The 21,569-nt window shown below is 40.6% G+C and overlaps 1 protein-coding gene across 3 annotated transcripts in view; it reads right to left on the reverse strand.

Moving 5' to 3' along the window:
- The window catches only part of RPS6KA2 (ribosomal protein S6 kinase A2), a 286,999-nt gene that overhangs the window by 262,276 nt on the left and 3,154 nt on the right, over window positions 1-21,569 (reverse strand). Inside the window, exons 1-2 of one of the 3 annotated variants that reach the window (XM_085055344.1) lie at window positions 15,486-15,834; window positions 12,342-12,386 (exon numbers count right to left, since the gene is read on the reverse strand). In XM_085055344.1, the coding sequence (XP_084911470.1) occupies window positions 12,342-12,386; window positions 15,486-15,548 (108 nt within the window). In that variant the 5' untranslated portion in view covers window positions 15,549-15,834. Of the gene's footprint in view, window positions 1-12,341; window positions 12,387-15,485; window positions 15,835-21,569 lie in introns of those variants that run through there. The other 2 variants (XM_085055346.1, XM_085055349.1) reach the window with 2 other exon arrangements.

The raw sequence follows: 21,569 nt of genomic DNA on the forward strand, positions 1-21,569 counted from the left end.
TCTGCTTCACAGGCAAGTGTTGTACAGGTAGGAAGCAAGGGGAAGGGAGAGGAGAACTGCCATGACTTGAAACACAGGTGCTGCACCAGCCAGTGGCAGCTGAGGCACTGACACTGAGCCCTCTGCTAATCCTCACTATGCTGCCAGCTGACACCACACCACTTATCCACTGCTCTCCCCCTTCAGGGTCTTCTACAAAGAAAGATGTCTTCTTCCAAGAAAGGATGGAACATCAAGGACAAAGGCTACCAGAAAGAGATTGTAGTGATGAAGTCATTAGCACAATTTTTGTGTCATCCTTGTGTACACCCCTGCATGTACTCAGTGGTTACCATGCTGTTACTTGACATATTATGCGCTTAACAAGAAATATACCCTAAGATGTAATACTGAGATAAACACCTAGCAAAAGAGATCAAACTTGCACAAAGTAGTCCTGATAAAATAAATAAAATAAAAACTATTATGTTTTTATGTATATAAACATACATGCATTATCCTGTTGGAGTTGCTTCCCTGGAACCATTAAGAAACATCCTGCCAGTTGCAGTTACTGCCCTCTCCTAGCCAATGGGCACTGATGTTAAACATTTAGCTCAGAAGAGGGATATTTCTGGCTGAGGCTGCAGTGACTTTCAAGACCTGTGCCACTAACGCACTTGAGACTACAGGTGGCCACACCTACCCTGTAGAAGGAAAAATTAATCCTTTAACCATTCCCACATTCTTAATCTGAACAATTAAGCTTAATCTGAATAATTAATTAGCCGAACTCCTCACCATAGCTACCGACACTGAGCTATCAGACAGCAAAACTAACTCTTCATGCAACCCTAAATCAAGCCTGATTCAAACCAGTAAGTGAGAAAGGCTGTCACTTTCTTACACCTTTTCATTCACCTTTACATCCACAAAAATATCTTGTACAAGATATGCATCAAGCCTGGATATCAAGTCATCTTTATTTAGCATTGTACTTTACTTAACTATTTGTTGGATACCGGATTCAGATGTTTATAGGATTTGATCACTGATTTTGTCTGTTTACAGAAGTAAACAAACTACACACTGCAAACTGACAAATACTATTAAGATCTCTGATCTCTGTTAATCTCCCTTTCATTACACAAGACTCTCAGCCACAGAAATATATTAATATATGCAATAAGATTGCTTCTCATACACCATTTCCAGAAGAAATCTCACTATAAAACCAGATGCATAGTCTGGAGCTTCAAGGCTACCTTCCCCTCCATGAAGTGTGATGAAACCTTATGCCAGGCTAGGAAAACTGACACCAGGATATTCAAGAGAATAAACCAATCAGATAGAAATAAATCCAGACACACACCACAAATCTCCTACCCTGACAGAGCTCCTGACTCAATTGTTTGAGTCAAATGTGCCCTGTGCATCTAATCTACAGCACCCCTGACAAATTTCAAAGAAATTAGTGATACTTCAGTTTTCTCCTAAAAGTTAACAGCATTATACCAGGCTTAGGCATTCAGATTTGTCATTATTTTCAAGTATTTGGCAGCTAACAGTACAAGAGATGATTTCTCATCTGTGGAGAACCTAGGCAGTTGTTTGAGAAGAAACTCCTAAGAACACCTGTGGGAATCAAGCTACCTAGCACACAGCCCTGCTGGAATAGGGCCCTGACCTTGCTTGGCACCCACAGGGCCAAGGAACCAAGGTGCCTTCTGACAAGCAGGACAGCCCAAAGGATGCTGCCCTAGGGAGCATCTGGGGAAAACCCATCATCTCCACCTCTGCAAACAGCTTCTCTGCAGCACTGGCTGTAAACAGACCTCACCTCAGAGGCCCATTGTGTCAGGAATACTGCAGTCAGGAAGCTGGGAATCACTCAGCAACACCTTGCTCTAGCTTTGATTTTAGGACCATAGGTCAGCCCTCCCTTCTATTACTACTCTTCCCCTTCTAAGGAGCCTCTTAAATTACTTTAAAGGAGATGAAGAGACCAAGCATTTCAAAGACTATAACTAAAAAGAAAAAAAAAAGTTAAAAAACACCCCCTTCCCCAATGCCTCCCTATTCAGCTGTGCAGAATGCTCAGCCTTCAAGACTTCTGCTGCAGCATTTCAAGAAGGATTTCAGAAACAGTTTTCAGATGACAGACACACAGGGGAGGCTCACTGACATAACCAAAACACTACTTATGCAGCTTTATTCTGTTGTAAAAGCTTCCTTTATTGGAAGGGTGACTCACAACCCTTAGCTTTCTTTAAAAAGAAATAAAGCAAATCACGCTAAAAGCTGCTGTAATATATACTGTACAAAGTCTCTAAAGACTGTTCATCATAATAGAAGCATTTTTATAGGAAAATGCAGGATATTAAACTACATATACATGATTAATAGCACAAACCAGGAAAGAATCCACTCAAATAAGAGGTCTCATGTATAGGAATATTCCAGCTTTAACAGTACCATACTGCTGATTATTCTGTTTGGAATGTTTGCTTCCTTAAGAGGTACTGCTAAATATATATTAATATTACCTTTTCAGCACAGTTGAAAACTGAACTGAAAGGTAGACTTTTAGATTAGTAGCTGTTGAGAACCCCTCAGTTCCTGATTACTGGAGGTGAGAACTGTGGTTTCTAGTGTACAAAAGAATCAGACTACTTGTTCAAGTGCTAAATATGAATGAATATGTCTAATCTGCACGCCTAACACCCAGAGCACCCCAAATAACAAAAGACACCAATGAAAGGCATAGACTATACTTCAATCACTCATCATATATGTGAATGGCAGTTTGTACCCACTATACTTTTCCTCTCCTTTTCTTTTGTTTGAAGTTTGTCATCAGAAAGAATACTTCTAGACCAGACTAAGCAAACCTAGTAACCACCCTAGTTACTGACTTCACACAATTAAAAAGGGGAGAAAACATACTCAAAGTAAAGACTAAAATAGCAATCAGGAAATCCACATTCACTTTTGATGAGACAGGTCTGAGCAGGAGCAGAATTTGTCATTTACTAACTCCTCACATGCAAAATTGTAATATTTAGAAGACTTCAGGTTTTTACTTTGCATAATTACAAAGAGCTCATTTGATGAGGATACCAACACTTCAAGAACCTTAGATATGCCAGGAATTCTACACAGGTGCTGGATCAAAGTTTTGAACAGCTGGGAACTTGCAGTTAGCTCACAGAGCCAATATTGTACAAACACCCACCTGCAACCCTAGACAATCAGGTCTCCATACTCAGCCCCACACTTCCCTGGTGCTGACGTAACCTCTCCCACGGAGATGATATACAACGTGACTTCTCTGGCCACTTACAAGAAATAAGTGGCCAAATGAGACAAAGCATCTGGTAGTTTTAAGCATCCAGGTGCTTAAGAAGTAGTAATTTGCCTTCCTTTTAGACTTCTAAAATTTATGCAGTGTTGGTTTTGTTGCTGCTCTGAATATTTCACACACCACCTTGTAAATGTCAATATAATCTTTGTGAAACCCTCAGTGTAATAAGCATGCACATGCACTGGTCACACATTCTATAAACACAGAACTTCTGCAAGTATAATTCATTTGTTCAAAATGCAGCCAGACTAATTTAAAAGCTCTCTTTCTAATCAACGGGGGAAACTAGTCAAGTCTGAATAAAATAAATTGCTCCCTGAAGAGCACATAACTACCTAGAAACTTAATACTTGATGTCTCCAATAACAACATAACTCTTCCATGTTTAACCATGCCCATTTGATAATATATTTTTAATTTTTTTTTTTTATTTAGAGCTACCTTCTGATTTTTCCCACCAAAGTTTTGGAAGAAAGCAGTCAGAGGAAGACTTTTTCTTCCAAATTAGTAGAGCTCATCTTGCTTCTTTGTCACATGACTTTTCCCTTGGTGAAAGTTATTTATAAACCTTGGAAGCAGCAGGAAAGGAGAGAAGAAGATTCAAAGAGAAGTCTTATTTCAACACAAAACACTATGTTCTAAGGAGAGAACAAACCACAGAGAGAGCAAGAAAATTAGAGCAATCTAGGAGGGAAAAAAAAAAAAAGTTAAAGAGTTGACTTTCACGTCATTGTAATGAAGAAAAATGGATTTTCTCACCCTAGAGTTGTAACCATCTGTGTGTAAACTGTAGTTTGTTTCCATTTTAAATAACACAGCACTCTAGGAGGCACCACACTCATCACAGAAACAATTTATCGTTGACTCCAGAGACTGCCAAGTGACTCATCTCTCCTGATGACACAATTCACTCTCAGCCAGCACACTCTTGGGCACCAACTGCCATTATGGTACAGGATTATTTTCATGAGGGAATGGCTTTCCCCAGATGAACTTCCATTTGTCTTAAGTAATAACCCTTGCTCAAAATCAAGCAGCCTAATTCCGTGAAGCATTTCACATCTTGCATATAATGTCAGAACCTCTTTTCCCTGTTCAGTGTGACATTTGCTCAGTTGTGACCACTGCAATGCAGTCTACAAAGTTTCTTTTAAAAGCTTCCAAGCACAATATATTTGCTGTGCATCCAGTGCCTGTCTAATTGATTAAATCAGAGTTGGTCATTGCAGTGTCCACTTAGGAAAAAACATTTGGTTGGTTAGCTGTTTGTTCCGTCGTTAGACACTGCAAACTTAAAAATTAAACACACAACCAAAAACACATCCACAAAACCCACATCCCCATGCACTGTCCCTGAACTCTGCAGGTTGCACCATCCCACTGCATCAGTGCTTCCTGCAGTATCAGGAACAGAGGTGAAATCACCACCACCCCAAGGTCCTGATTTAGTAAAGGATTAAGAAGACCAACATGTGTAGAAGTTACCTTTCAACAGGAGGGAGCATCAGCTACTTTCTCAAGTGAAGCTCTGCTGCCAACTAGAATTATCAGTGACTTTCTCTACCACCTAAAAAGTCATCAGTTTCTCATTTAGGGTCTCAAGAGATATAGAGACAGTTTTGGTTCTGAAATATAGATACAGAGATATAGAGACAGTTTTCACTTTTGGTTCTGAAAGACTAAGATTTCTGAGAAACAGAAATTCTCTCCCTTTGGCCATGGAGAGAATAGTTTCAGTGCAGGTTGCCACTCAGCACAGACAGCAGCATTTAGTAAAGGCTGCAGAAAGCCAGAGGAGTTGAAAAATCCTGAAAAGGGTTCACAGGCTTTTTAAGAATTCTTTTCAAAGCGCTGTTATCTTCTCTCTAATGCATCTGAGCCACAACAGCACATTGTCTGAAAGCAGTAATTCAAAAAATAAGGGCCATGCAATAAAGAGAGTTAGAAGTTTAATGTGAATGAGATATCATATATAAATATGATATTAAATATTTAAGTTCAAATTTCAAATGTACACACTGCTTACCCCTAAAAATTTGAAGTTTTCTATCTCTCTACTTGCTGTATGAAATGTATAAGGGGGAGGAGAAAGAAAAAAATAAGAGTGAAAAAATATTAGATTTTCCTTTTATATTCACATATCCTCTATGCCTGTCTTAATTCAGTTGATAAGGACAGTGACAACAAGAAATAAATTAATAAAGGACCAGAAGTTACAAAATCCTATTTCAATAAGAGTAGCACAGCTGTTGTCCTGTCAGCTTCCCCTTCAGTGCTGAGATTCTGAACACAGGCTCTGGAATGCAAGAGAAGACGACATTTCATTCATTCCATGACCCCAGCTGTCCCCTCTCACACTTTAGTCACACAAAGTCAGTGACAGAATAACCTTTCATCTTCATCAAACACACAGTTTTATACACTATTTTCCATGGAGTTAAACAGAAACCAGTATTCTGTTGGTTGCCCGATCAACTTCATTACAAAATAAATGGTAGTTATTTTTCTTTTTAAGTGTTAGAAAATAGGCACTATAGATCAACATATTTTGTGAATTGAAACACAGTTTCTAAAAATCAATTTGCAAAGTTATTACCTACCAAATCCTTTATAACAGCTAAATACTAGAGATTATTTGTTTAAATGAAAAATTTTAAGTAAAACAGCTTACACTGCCTAGAGCACATGCACAAAGAACTGTGGAAAGAAGAAATAATTTGTTTCTTAAATACATCACTAGTGTGATTTTGTAAGAAGCTATGCAAAGTCACAGTTTTCCAGTAAGGGCCTGCATTTGAGTTCACTCAGCACCTATTTCTATAGTGAGCAAAAAGTCATCCCAGATAGCTGCCTATAAATCTTTCTTTTAGGAAGGTGTGTAGCACAATATCTGAGCTTACAGTTACTTACATATTGTGGTTATAAAGCATTACTTGATAAGAAAACAATTTTTCATTACTTCAAAATTTTTATTAAACAAGGCTCCTTAATTCTGAGTGTTTGGTGGTGGTTGTTGTTGTTGGGTTTGGTTGCTTGTTTTTTTTAGAGGAAGAAAGAAATCCAGCATGTTCAGTAAACATGTCTAGCAACCCAAACTAGGCTTCCCTCCTTGAAAGTCTGGTGGCGAAGTGTCAGATTAGGGATCATTTAAACAAACTGAACATATCCTGCAAAAAGTCTGTGGGACTTGATGAAATATATCCATGAGTGCTGAGGGAACTGGCCAATGCCATTGCATGGCCACTCTCAGTACTCTGAAGACTCACGGCAAGTGGGAAATCTTCTTGAGAGGTGTGAGAACAGATGGAGTTCCTCTCTTCAAGAAGAAAATCCAGCAAATTGCAAGCCAGTCAGCCTCACCTCAATACCTGGAAGGGTGATGAATCAAATCCCTCTGGAAAGAATTCACAAGCACATGAATGGCAAGAAAATTATTTGCCCTAGTCACCGTAGATATGTGAAGAGGAAAACTGTGCTTAAACAGCCTGACAGCCTTCACCATTTTGAAGAATACAGGTGCAGGCTTCAAGACTTTTGACACTGTTTCCCACATCATCTCAGACAAGCAGATGAAGGACTGATTGAAGCAGATAAGTGAACAGTGAGATCAAAAACTGAACCAGACTACCCAGAGGGTTGTGATCAGCACAAAGTTCAGCTGGAGGTCAGTCACTGGCATACGCTCTGGGGGAGACAGTCCCTCCCCTTTCTCTTCCCTTATAAGCCAGTGTCTGCATCAGAGAGGGGTCTCCATCTCTGCACTGGCAGCCCCCGAACCTCCCCTGCCCTCCTCCCCTGCAGCCCATTTCCCCTTACCCCAGATAAACCTCCCTGGCAGAACAGAGATGGATTCCAGTTAATTTCTTCATCTTACTTCATTTCCTGCTGAATCTCTGTGGTTATGAGACTCACACCACGCCAAGTGGACCCTGGGGGTCGCGTGCCCCGGATCCAGTGGAATTACGCTGACCAGGCACCCAGTTCTGGGGGGGAGCCGGCTCGTGCCACCCTCCCAGAGCCTGCCACATCACTATTCATTAATGATTTTGGTGACTGGGCAGAATATACACTGCAAGTTTGTAGATGCTACAAAATGCAGAAACAGCTGATAACACCAGACAGTTGTGCTGCTGTCCAGAGGGACCTTTGCTGACTGAAGAAATTGGCAACAGCATGATCCCAAAGTTGGGCAAAGGTGATTTAGGGTAAAATAGAAATTATTAATTTAAAAGAACTAGAAGCTGGATAATAATAATATTTTGAACTGATTTAGAAGGCCAGAGATTGGATAATGATTTACTAAGATTTGCCTGCTGAAAACCATTTATTATTTGCCTAATGATTTTGTGCCTACCTAGTATCGGGGAGGATAGAGAGAAGAGAGCCAAATAATTGAGAAAAACCACTAAGTGTGACTGAGCATTCCGCCATCGGACCCCAGGACCGGTACAAGTTGGTTCTCAGGCTTGGACTTGGACCAAGAACCAAGGGAGCATGTGCAAGGGAACTGGGTGAACAGTTCATCGTGAGGAAGACTACCGATTTTGCCCTCATTAATCATTTGGGACCCTCGCCCACAATTAATCTGAGACACCGCACTGGCACGAGCATATTTAAATGAACTTTGAACTCATTATAATACAAAGCAGGGATAGGTAATAAATATGTATGGGGCTTTGTCTAACTTCATGCATATGTAATCTGTAACCTAATATAAACTTAGTGAAGTGCTGCTGACGGTGCGCATGCTTTTGGAGGGGCTACCCCCCATGCACCCCAGCTGGAATAAAAACATATCTACTTCATAGCTATCTGAGTTGTGGAGTCAATTCCGTGCTTCAAAGGAACATGCAAGGTTCTGTACCACAGGAAATATAACCCCATGCTCTGCTGCTACAGGATGGGGTACACACAGCTGGAAGTTATCTTTGCACAGAAGAACCCGGTGGACAAGTTGAATATAAGCCAGCTGGCAAAGAAAGCTGACAACACCCTGGGCTGTATTAGAAAAGGTATTTCCAGCAGATCTAGTGGAGTGATCCTTCTCTCCATCTCAGCACTGCTGAGACATCTGGAATGACATCCTCTTCTGGGCTTATGCAGTTTAAAAAAAAAAAAAAAAAAAACCAAAAAAACCAGAAACCACACATACCTGGAGCAAGTGAAGGTGAATCACCAGAAAAACAAGCAATGGATGAGCATATCTGACCTACAAAAACATTCTGAGAAAGCTGGAATTGTACATTGTCGCTGTTGAGCAGCTAGCAGAGTAATGAAGGCACCAGTTCTCAGTGGCAAGAAGGAATGACCTTTATTGTTTTGATTTCATCATATATATAGAGTTTTCAAAAGTCACCCAGATTGGTCGGTCAGAAACCTTCCCTTAGGCCTGATTGGCCAGGCCTGCACCGTCCAGATCTTGGGACACTGTTTTTAATAACATCCAAACTTTATCTTTATTTATAAAACACAAAAAGGATTCTCATGAGAAAAGCCTGTGCTAGCCACAGCACATCTTTGAAGACAATGCAGGGGGACAAGGAAGGAATGGAGAATGTGTCTTATTCACATATATAAATACTGAAAGGGAGAAAATAAAAACAAGAGAACCAGACTCTTTGCAGTGGTATCTCCAATGAAGTGACAAAAGGCAGCAGGCACAACCTAAAGCACAGGAAATTTTATTGAAACATGAAAGTTTTAGTTTCCTTTTGGGGTGATGAAACACCAGAACAGTGTCCCAGAGACCTTGTAGACTCCAAGGCACAACTGGATGCAGTCCCAAGCACCTTCCCATCACCAACACTGTTTTCAGCAAGGCAGGGAAGTTTGGACTAGACAATCTCCAGAGGCACCTTCCAAGATCAGTTTTCCATGTTGCTGTGAATACTTATTGCCTTCACAACAGTAGCACTAGAGCAACAAAAATAAAATCTCCACTGATAGACAGAAGTTTCATGCTTTCCTCATTGTGACCATTCACTAAATCTTCCCTTCAGTTCCTAAAAGGTATCACATGAGCTGCTAATGCCATTAATTACAGAAACTTAATATTTCATTGCAGATTCCATAAATTCACACCCTCTCTACAGACAGTGGTAGAGCCTGCAAGATGTGCTCACCATAAGACTACACACAGAGCATCCCCCTTCACTCCCTCCAATTTTATTGTTCACATTCTCACCAATGTAAACAGTATCAGCAGAAGTCACACATCTTTGGAAACTGTACAGGAGCTAACAACAAGCCTAGGTACTGCCATTTTCAGTGTTGCCATGCAATTCTGTTTGTGTATCAGCATTTCCCCTGCATATCTGCTCTACTTTCCCAAGGGCCCCATGCAATGTTTGAATCAGAGCATACAAATTCCCTTGAAAGGGTGAAACAGCTCAAAGCACTGTTACAAGATAGCTTCTAAATGCTGTAATTTCAAAGTACTGCAAGCCATTTCACACTTACTTTAGAAAAATATGACACAGTATTTTGCTGCTAACTGCACCTTCAAAAGACTTAGATGAAATGTCAACATTTTGATCTAGACTGGAGCACAAGACACATCATCCTTTTGTATGCTGGGGCCTCTAACCAACACAGGTGGTCAAACTTACCCTACCCTATCAAGAAAAGGCTATTTTGCCAAAAAGAACCTCTTAAGGAAAAACTGCATCCCACAAGTATAAGCAAGGACTGCTGCAGGAGTATAAAATCCTCTTAAGGAAATTTCCATTCACTAATCTGCTTGCTTTTGTAGCAGGACAAACAGGGACTGCAGGATGCTCCTCCTCCTAGGAAAAAACCCTCATAACAACCCTGAGTAATCTGGGTGAAAATTCTAGAGCAGAGCTGACACAGTGCTCTAGGGCCAAGATGTGTCTCAGGAACACTTGTTGTATCCAACAGTCCCATTAATTTATGCCCCCAAGACATTCAAAGAACTTATCCATCCACAAGAAAATCACACCTCAGAAAAAAATGAGAAGTGCAGGTTTTACAATGCATTTTAGTACCATGTCATTTGTCCATACAATACACAGGACAGGAGAAATGGCAGGAGGCAACACAGCCTAAGGCAGGTTACTTTCAAGAACATCTTTTAAGCAGATATGAACCATTGTATTATGTGATTTAAATTCACTCCTTAGTTATGCTTCATGTCTCAAAGAAAAAAAAAAATTACTTTGGGGTTGGGCACAGTACAGCTATCTGTCCCTGGAAGAGTGAACTGTTTTTTCTTATAGTGTCACTGCAGTAGGAAACAAGCTTCACAGAAATTGAAGAGACTTAGAGACTGACCTAGCAAAAGGGCTGAAGTAGCATGACAGCAGCAGAGCAAGGCAGAAAAATTCAGATTGGTACTTCAGAAAACTTAATATTGTTATTGTTCAGCTTCTTATTTTTCTGTAGTACTGTGCAGTCAAGACATATGGAAAGTCAGTTAAAAGGGAGAGGGTACTTCTGCATTAGACAGTGATATTTCACTGTCAATTTGTTAGTGGTCACTGTGTATGTTTTATAAAGCACAAGTGCGGCAGGCTTTTCAGTCACACATTACAGTACATGCTGTCAATTGTCCTACAGGCACTGAAATTACCTTGCTGAGGCAGGAATAGACCAAGAAAAACACCATTGCAGATATTGAATTGCAAACTGCAATGCTTAGATCAGAAAATGAGAATACAGGATTAAGGTTTCTATACAAGCAGTCACTACATGCCATTTTTTTTCTGCCCAATTTAAACCTTCAGAATGATAAGAAGCATCCCTAATGAAAATTAACTAGGTTTAATTTAATTTGAGAAATGAAGGCTATCTTCACAAAGAAAGTCCTCCTAAAACCCACAAACCAAAAATATTATCTACAGCCATATCCTCAAAGACAGTGATGAGCCAAGCTACCTGCACTTAATTTCATCCCCAAGCTTTTTAAAGAGTAATTTACTGCTCATTTGAGAAATGGAGGAGGAAAAAATCCATTTGGAAATTGCATTCATTTCAGAGATCAAAGCTAAGACTTTTTCCTTCTTCCTATCATTAGGGGGTTAAACGATGCCTTTAGCATAGCAAAAAGTAACAAAAACACATCCTTGCACTGAAAATCAGACATCAAAGGTAAATTTTATATTTCAAGGCGTAAGACATACCAGGAAGTTGATCTTCAAAAGGTGGCTACTTAGACAAGCATCTTTGGAGCTGCCTTCAATCCTGAAGGGATTCAGTCTACTTTGCTTTTTGACATCAGCAAATGACTAATGAGCATCAAGCACACCTTGGCTCACTCTTCACAAACCAGCAGCACCTTGCACTGACACCTGGGACCAGGTGTGACACAAAGTGTAAAGCTTTGCCCTCAGCTAATCATAATAGTGAATGATGATTTGACCTTACCTGCTTTATGTCTTCATATCACTTTTTATCACTTCTATTTGACATTTAAACACTTTGAGGCAAGACTCACCTTTTCCTCTAGGTTTGGATTTGTTGTTTTGGCTTTTTTTTTAATTAGCGCAGTAGTGCAATGTCATAATAATATAAATAACAGATTAACCTGAAGCAAAGGGTTAAGCTTAGTCTTGCTCTGGTGAAGAGCCAGCCAAGGGAACAAGAAGTAATGACTTCAATTTACTAGTCTATGAAATTAATTTATCATGTACAACACACAAAGATTTTTAATATGACAGCTACTTTTTAAAAAAATTTACAAAATCTTCTCTGCAAGAAAACTATATACCTCAAAAATTGTGTGCTCTTACTTGGAAAAAAATGCACAGATAATATCTGTAAATAGAGGTTAAGGAATCTGTTAAATTCCCTAACCTCTAGTTGGACATATCTTTTTTTTTCCTCAATTGACCTCATAAGAGACCAAAAATAGGATGGCTTTGCATCTTCACAGCTAGAAGCATGTGGAGAATATGTACCAGAGATTTTGTTTCATTAAGGCAGAAGATATTACAATAATTTTTTAACATTTATGTGATCCACAAATAAGCAGATTTACCTCTTTAACAGGTTCTTCATCCGGGGCAGCATCTTCCACTGCAGTCTAGGGAAGAGAGAGGAGAAAAGAGAGGAAAAGTCCTGTAAATATATGTTACCAAGAAAGACAATTCTAAGCCAAGATCTAGCACCAAATAAAGACAATTTAATTTTAGGCAGTTAAATTGCTCTCATTTTATACTACTATAGCAGGCTTGTTCAATTCTTCACACTTTGCACAGGTAAATTAATCTTTGAATCCATGGGGACCTGCTTTCTCCAAGATACATAACACATTAAGAGAAGAAAGCACAATTAAAGAACTATTAAAATTGCTGATGAATAGCTAAAGCAAAATTTATCATAGAATGGATAAAGAACAAAAGAATATTCCTTAGAAAAAAACTATAGAAATGGAACAGCATTTCTTGCTGAGAAGACAGAATATATGTGTATATATATAGGACCAAATTTTCTAAACACTCAGCTTCCATTTAAATGTTGTGCTTACCTAAAATCCATTATGTGATGAACCCTTAGGAAAATAGGTAGAATGATTGCATAGAGCTGGATCACACAACCCCTTCTCAGGAAAAATATTCCCAAGGCTGTAATTCACTATCCTATCCATCCAGTTTGAGTGGGATCAATAATTTTGCCTACTCACAAAGCAATTCTAGAGCAGACAAATTTTCTTGCTTACTTGTCAAACACAGTTAATGACCTCCTGAGTCAACAGGTGAAAGAAGCAGTATTCCACTCTAATCTTCCTTTACACAAGCATTATATAGAACATGCCCTCAACGCACTCTTCCTTATCAAGCGATTGATTTACTATAAAAGCTGTCTTTAATATCTGCAAGTCATTCACCTGAGTCATGCACAGCCACTCATAAATGCCTCTGTTTTAAAAGGATTTTTGGCATTAAGGGAGGGAAGGAGAAAGAGGTCCATATGCATCAAAGAATTAAACTGTCTCCCTCCTTGTCTAACTGTGAAAAGCTTCCGTGAAAAAGAACAACTTGCAGACAACCATGAAAACATTTTATCCCACACAGATTCAGAGACCATGACAGCTCCCTTGAATCAGTACAACCACTAGTGTTTAAGCTGTATTCAGCTCATTAAAGACTAAATGTTTCTGCTGGTTGAAAATGTCTTCATGGACAAGAGCCCACAAGAGATGAAATTAATTTCTATGTACTTTTACTAGACTTGAGCAAACAGTACTTTAGGAATTCTATCTACAGCATGATCTAAAATGGTCTTAAACTATAGCATATCTTTAATGCGCTTAGAGACAGCAATAAAGAACCAATAAATGCTGCTTCATCTGTTGTTCTCATCTACACTGCAGGAGTTTATGCCTGCAATTCTTTAACCCTCTAAACTTTTGGTAAGTGAAATCTCAGCAAGTGATAGAATGGTATAGCTCAGCTATGCTATTCTTTCAAGCAGGAAATGAAAAAAAGCACCACTAAAACCTACAAAACCACACATCTAATTAACTAGCATTGCAAGGGGTCAGTTACACTTGGTAAGGAGACCCACAGTTTCTTCTGAAAGGTCTAAATAATCCTCTACCAGCAAAAGAGGTGACAAAGATGCTGTCCCAGGCAATGTACATTGGGCTTCAGTGTATAATTTACCCTATGATCTAAGGAAGTTTTTCCCAGAAGTTGATGGCAGAAAAAGCAATGACTGAAGTGTTTTCTGTCTGGGCCAGAAAGAAAAACACTGGACACACACAAAACAAACTGATTTTAGGAAGAAGGAAGGAGGTAGAAAAAAAGACAGGTGTGTATATGCATATTGAATACCAATGTCAATGGAAAGGTGGACTTGGAAGGGTAGCACCATTTCTATGATGTGCAGAAGAAAACAGTTCATTATAAATATAGTTATGAAACTCTTCTCATTGTGAAAGTGATTTAACAAGGTGTCAGCTGATTTCTCCAACAAAATCAGGAATGATACAATTTCCCAGCTATAACCTGCTTATTAGCACTCAGATTCCTTGCATCACACGAAGTGGAATAAGTGAGAGTATTCAGAAGTGAATTACATGATTTAAACATCTGCAAGCCCCTCACAGCTTGTTTTTAACCTAGAGACTCCAGAAAGAGCTGTGCTGGTATATTACAGTATCACCTCTGCTGTATTGTTTACATGTACAAGCTAATGCCTTGCATGAAACCTTTCCCACAGTTCAGCCGACTCCCCTCTGTCCCTCTCACCAGAACCCCAGTACAGTACTTCAATCAAAGAATGGGATAGGGTGTTAAAAAATAAACACCAACCCCCCCACAACTCACAAGTTTCACTCATCTATTTCTACCACCTATTTGTTGCAAATATGCATCCTGTGCTGCAAACAGTTGACATGAAATTTTGTTTTTATTGCAATACTAAACAGTCCCAGATATACTCAGGAAGTCACCTTGTCCTATTACAGTAAAAAAAAAAAAAATCATAAAATCATAGAATAACTCTATTTGGATCATAGAGTCCAACTCCTGCACAGGACAACCCCAAGGATCACACCATGTGACTGAGAGCACTGTCCAAACGCTTCTTGAACTTGAATGATACCTTTCTTGACACAAGATGACCTTAGATTGCAGGGAATGAAAACATTACAAGACAAAGGGTGAACACACAAAACACAGAAGCCAGCGAGTTATAACAGCATCGGGTTTCCAGTATGATCCGGAAAGCAGTCTTGTGCTAAGAGGTAATGGGCAAATAGAAAATCAGAATGCTAGTGAGGTCCACGGACCTACTCGAGCCTCAAATTACAGATCACATACTTCATGTTTAAAGGTGAGCCTGAGTCCGACTCAGCCGCTTTGAGGGTTCCTGTCTGTTATTACACGCTCTTTCCTTTCCAGCCACCCCAGTCCCCCGGGGCACGCTTCCGACCCGAGCCCGGTGCCGGGGGGACAGGACAGATCAGGACGGGACATCCCGCACCGCCCGAGCTCCGCGGCCGCAGCTCCACTCCGCTCCGCCTGCGAGGCAACAGGTTCCCGAGCCTCGGCTGGCTCCCCGCCCTCAGCAGGAGCGGAGCGGGCGAGGGATGCTCCTCACACCCCATTCCGTGAGGTTTGGGACACCACCGAGGTGATTCCCCCGGCGGGAAAGTGGGCTGACAGCCGCCGCTCACCTCCGTCTCCATGGGCTCCACCTCTATCCCCTTCCATAGCTCCAGCAAGTGGGCGATCGGCATGCTGGGCGATTCCTGCCTGCGGACGGGATCAAGCACAAGGAGCGCGCGTCGGCCGCCGCTGAGAGCGGGAGCGGAGAAGGGAAGGCGTCAGTGGGAGAGACGGGACACGGCGCGGAGCGCGACCGGGACCCTCCGCCCACCCGCTCGGCAAAATGGCTCCGCGCTGCCCTCAGGGGAGCCGCGGGCGGGGCGCGGGCGCTCCGCAGGCGCGGAGGCAGGACAAGGCAGCGGCCGCCGCTCCGCAGCCGGGGACGGATCCGCGCCGCCCCGTCCCGTCCCTGTCGGCCGCCGCGACCGCCTCGGCTCGCTTTTAAGCCAGGGGGAAAGTTGCTGCGGAGGATGCTGCGGCGGCGGCGGGCGCTGCCATGGCAACGGCAGCGCATCCCTCCGCGCCCTCCCGCCCCGCCGCGCCCCGGGAACCGGCGGGGCCAGAGGGGAGAGCGGCGCCGCCGAACTGGGGCTGCAGAGGCAACAGGAAAATAAGGCGATTTATAGCCACGATTTAGAACGCTGGCATCGGGACAGGAAAGTGCAGCTAACAAAGATATCCAAGTTTTACCAAGCCCTGTATTACTCCAGTCTTAGAAAGAATTCTCTTATCTATCACTTCCTTTACTATTTTATCCCTGTACTATGAAGCCTGTAGTAGTATCTGTTTATTCAGATGCCCTTTCCTCCTCCTTCAGATAGCAAAAGCTATTACAACCTTACTATAACTAGCACGACAATACACAACATGCCCACTTGCCACAGACCATGATTCATGCAGATGTTGATTGGAATTCTCCTCAAATTCAGGACAAAACATGCATTTTTAACTTAAGGCAACTTCATCTGGGTCCAAAAGGTTTTACTGTTAAATAAATCACTGCTCTTCAAAGAATCATTTTGGAACGAATGGTCAACATAGAGAGTGCACTTTTCTTCTATTCCATGCTCAAAACGCCACAGTCTACTTCCATATAAGTAGTGATGTACAAATTCAGAACAAGTTTTAGTTATCAACAAAAATTCTCCTGCCATTTTACAAGGGGACATTTGAGAAGTGTTCTTCCTCCAGTTGTATTTCAGCTCCCCCAAACTCTATTTAACATGAATATTCTGCCCTGTAAGTCCAAACACCAAACATAGTTCGGAAAATCAGATTCACTAGCCATAATTTAAAAAAAAAAAAAAAAAAAAAAATCAGACCTCAAACGGAGCCACAAATGGAGCCGTGCATTCAGATACTGCTGTGAGAACTCAGTCTTTTAATTCTGTGTTAGAATATGAACACTTTTCTTGACATCTGTGACAACACTAAAGTGACAACTTGTAACACCAATTATGCAGCTTCATCTGCTTTACAGATTGAGCAATTAAATATCTGGATTACTGCACTTACTCACTGCTCACCAAAAAAGCATAGTGGGAGTGATGTCAACCACATAACTCCAACATGAAACTGAGGTCAGAAGCTGCAGTACCTGGCTGTAACATAGTTCCTGGCTCTTGTGTCCTGTCTCTGCTTCTTCCCCAGGAACACATGAGAGACAGGGTTACCTTTAACTTGGCATACAGGCACTCCCAAACAGCCTCCTAGCACCGATGACTGCGAGGCCAGAGCCAGGACCAAGTGCAACAAGTTCAGAGAACAAACCACACTTGTTTTACAAAACCCAGAGATCTTTATCAATCAGACACGTGATCCCAAAGAAGATACATGAAGATTGTACATGATTATATCACATGACGTCTTGATTTTTAAAAACTGGTTAACTCTAGTTTACAGGACTGTATTTTAGCCTTTGAGATACAAATCTTGGATGCTACAGGCTGAGAGCAAGAGCAAAGTGCCTATGGCAACAGGGAACTTGGGAAGTGGGACATGTCCAGATAATCCCAGGGGAGGCAAATCCAAAGTTTGACCAGCAGTCAAGCTAAAAACATGTGCATGCAGACCTAATGTTTTTACAATTTTTTCAAGAACTTCACTTAATTCTTGAGACATACAGTTACATGTTTCCTTTAGTATTAATCTATTATTAAACTGGGACATCAAAACCCACAAGTTTATTTCCAGAACTGTTTGGTCACTCTAAGCATGTCTAAATTAAATCCCAGCAAAAACAAGTGAGAAGATCTTTTGCTAAAGCAAACATACTTCTGTTGTAAGCACAATATATGTACTGTGCAATGGACTCAGTGCACTTATTCAGCACCAATATATCAATTGGACTCAAATATCCAAGTTTATTGGACTAACCAAAGTATGCATTCCATACATTTCTTATCCCTACCTAATGAAGGGCAGAAATATTTAACCTCAGCTCAAAAGATGATGTGAGTTTTGGTAATTTTCCTCCTGCCCTTTATTTTGCTGCATTTACTTGGAGTAATCCCACTGAAGTCTCCAGATTGATGTTTGACTTGAGATTTTTCAAGAACAGGGTCTCCATCATTAATATGTATACCTGATTTTCTTCATTATTTTTTTTTGCCATAATCTTCATTTGTGAGTAAAAACATTTGTGTGTCCACAAGTTTCAGATTCCTAAGTATCTAGCAAACTAAATTCCTCATATAAGAAAGTGACATATTTGTAATTAAGAATCTGAAACAAAATATTAATTATGTACTGCTAGAAATAATTGTGTTACTACAGAGGGACCAGTCATTTTCATCATGGTAACCTCTAATGGACAATGAGGACTCACAAGCAGAAAAATCTATGCTTCATTTTCCAAGCACCTCTATGATCCACTTAAAAATACCAGTTTAGAAAGACTAATATCACAAAATCAGGAGTAGTCCACTTCCAAAAACACCTCATTAGGAGTAGAATTAAGAAATAGAAGGGAAGAGGATGAAACACACAGGCAAAAAGCACACAAATGAGCAGACTGAAGTTCAAAGCAATTGATCTCTGAGGACACACAAGAAATCTGGTCAGCAGAAGAAGTAGTTATAGATTTCTTTTCTTAAGAAAAATATTAGTTAACCACATTCACAATTTATCAGAAGCAATATTTGCAGATATGCTAACTAGCCTGAGAATTACAAGGAGATGAGTTCAACTTGCATCAAGAGAACAAAAGCATTTTTATCTCCTGTGTTAGGAAGCCCTGGACTACTTGCATGGTGATTTTTCACCTGTTTTTACCTGTCTCCTGAGTGGTAACTAATGGCTGCTGCCAGATGCAGAGTGGGGGATTAGACACATCAATATCCTGCTGGGTTATGGTAACTCCTACACTAGCAGGAGATACACAAGTATAGAAGAAAATTCCTTAAGAGCATTGTGTATTAATTACATTAAGATACTTCAATAACTTACATGTCCACCGCTCTGTGAAAAACAAAAGCACTATTTCCCCATTTGATGCACAAAGAAATATTTTCTTTCACTAGCTTAACACACTAAGTTCACTACTTCAGTGTTCAGCTGAATGTAATCACCTCATGCCAAAACAATTGCATTCATCTGCATACAGCTTGAGCTCAAAGCTCACTCAAAGCTTCAGCTAGATAACTTGCTGCCTGTCCAATAGCCAAAAGATATACTACTGACATAAGTCAGCAAAAAATCCTCCCTCCTTCAAAGGCATTCCCAAGGTCCCCCTCTGCATTTAAATGCCTCTTTCTGATTGCCACAGTACAAACATCACCTATTATTAGGCTGGTTACACTGCCAGACCAGCATCATCTACATAACTTTCTTTCCTTTTCTAAATTTCAATCAGTTTTTCACCTGTGCATAATTTTTGGGACAAGACTGACCACGTGCCTGTCTGTTCATTAGCAACATTACACAAGCAAAATTTAAGCTTCATGTTCAGGATCTCTTAGGCAGATAAGAGCTACATGGAACATTTCCTTAAAGAATGGAATCCCCCGAGTGCCAGCACGGAGAAGACATCAGGTCTCTCAGGTGTCAATAGCATTGGTAAAATTGGGAGAAAAAAATTGCTAATAGTAAAGTAGTAACACTCCCCATTTCAGGTGCTACACTAGAGAACATCCATTGAGTCAATTACCCACCTGATGCCATTTTTGGCTGCTGAAGTACTCCTGGAAAGTTTTGGATGCTCAACTATAAGAGGCCCAACCACTGATCATCCCATAACCTCCAAAGCAATCAGACTGTACAACATGTGTTGAAGTTCCCTCAGAGGTCACTTTAGAGCAAAATCAGAGCAGAGCACTAGGAACACTTCCTGTTGATTAATTCAGTTTCCCAAGACATCAAAAAAGAGTTTCTTTGGTCCTTTCCAATGGTTCTTGCTACATATTGGAGCCAAAAAGGACAAACCTGGGGCAGAAAAAACTGTTCTGCTGCACATTAACACATTTCAAGCAAGCAGTCATCTTTTAAACTCTTTATTCTGTTGAATATTTGTACCTGTGGAACAAGCACATGGGGAAGGTTGCTTAATTGCCCTTTCTGTGAAGAAATTCCTCCAAATGTCCAAAAGAGAAAAAAGACAAAGGCACATTGAAAGAACACTTCAAAATCCATCACTTGATGGTAAAGAGTTGGCATAAAGTGGAGGAAATCACTATTGAAGTTCTGCTGATGCAGACCCTTCAGCTAAAGGACTGGGCACCCTGTGATGAAGAAAATACTGCTGGCAACACACACACAGACCATGCACAAGCACAATCTCAACAGCAAGAGGAGAGGTCTGAGCACATCCCAGTGATGCTGTTAGATCCACACAGATCACTATCATCACATGTATATCCATCAGCAGCTGTCATAAAATGCAGCCTCATGGCAGGGAAGTAGAAAGTATGGTCCTGGAGGCTAATATGGGACTTTGGCTACACCATCCCAAATGTGGATGAAACATGCTGTCCATGACTAGTGTCCTATAATCTGTGCAGTCAGTCTTAGAGGGATGAAATCCATAGTAAATGGGTGTCAAATGCTAGGAGCAACTAGTACAACTAGGGCAGGTTTTAAATTGCACAGATTCCATGCATCATTCTTTGATGGAGGGAAGTCTAAGTTGCCTATACTTTTTTGGTTTTATATTAAAGTTATCAAAAGCTAATCTTCCTGATTGAAAACAAATAAAATTCCTCACTATTTTTTCTCTATGAGAGCAGGTGTTGAAATGCTCTAAGCTCATTCCTAAACAAGATTAATACATTTCCTCAGCTTCTTTGTTCACTGCCTTAGCATTAACTATTTCAAGCTCAGCACTTGGATAGCTTACCATCATTTGTGCAGAACCTGAGAGAAGCACAAAACAGTATCTACACACTGCTAATTGTGCCAGGTACAGCAGAAATATTGTTTATTCTAATTGGAGAAGCATCCCTAGTGCTGCTAAAAATTTACTCTTTAGTTGTAAAGTACATGCCTGAGAAACACAAGAGGAAAAAGTGGCAGATAAGGCATTCATTATCAGAGCAGTGTGCATCTGCCGCCTGCAAATCTCATAACTTAACATTTTCAAACTAAAATCATGTCTGAACCATGAAATCATGAAATAAATACTCAAAACTGGAGAGAAGGTCAGCTTAATTCCTAACCTTTGCGATGCTCTGGCTTCACCATTGGTATTTAATGAGAAGGTCTAGACTGAACATTAAAATCAATATGCTTAGAGAGCAACAACAGTAATTAGACTCCTTCAGTTTAAAGTGGGCAACAGACAGCTAATATAAGCCAGCCTAGTGCCTCTGCAAAACAGGGATGAAGGCTATTAGGAGCTGTTGAAAAACAAACACTTTTCACATATGTTAGTTACCTGCATTAAGGTAACCAGCACTTGACACATCCCACATTAATCAGTCCTTAATGTTAATGAATAGTTAAATACTGGCAGAATTAACTTGGAAAACAGAAAAGCTAGTTTAGTTGAGGTACAATGTTGGGTCTGGCATCAATGGCCTGAGTGCCTTGGGGCTGGAGAGCCCAGGAAGACTACTGGAAGCAGCACCAAGTGGCATCACATGGCATCAGCCAAGTTCTACAACCCACTTGAGTGCCACCAACACTAAACCAGGTGGTGACTGGTTTTTTTACACAAG

Source organism: Lichenostomus cassidix, chromosome 3 (assembly GCF_008360975.1).
Source record: "Lichenostomus cassidix isolate B80296 chromosome 3, HeHo_3.0, whole genome shotgun sequence".
Classification (NCBI taxonomy): Eukaryota; Metazoa; Chordata; class Aves; order Passeriformes; family Meliphagidae; genus Lichenostomus; species Lichenostomus cassidix.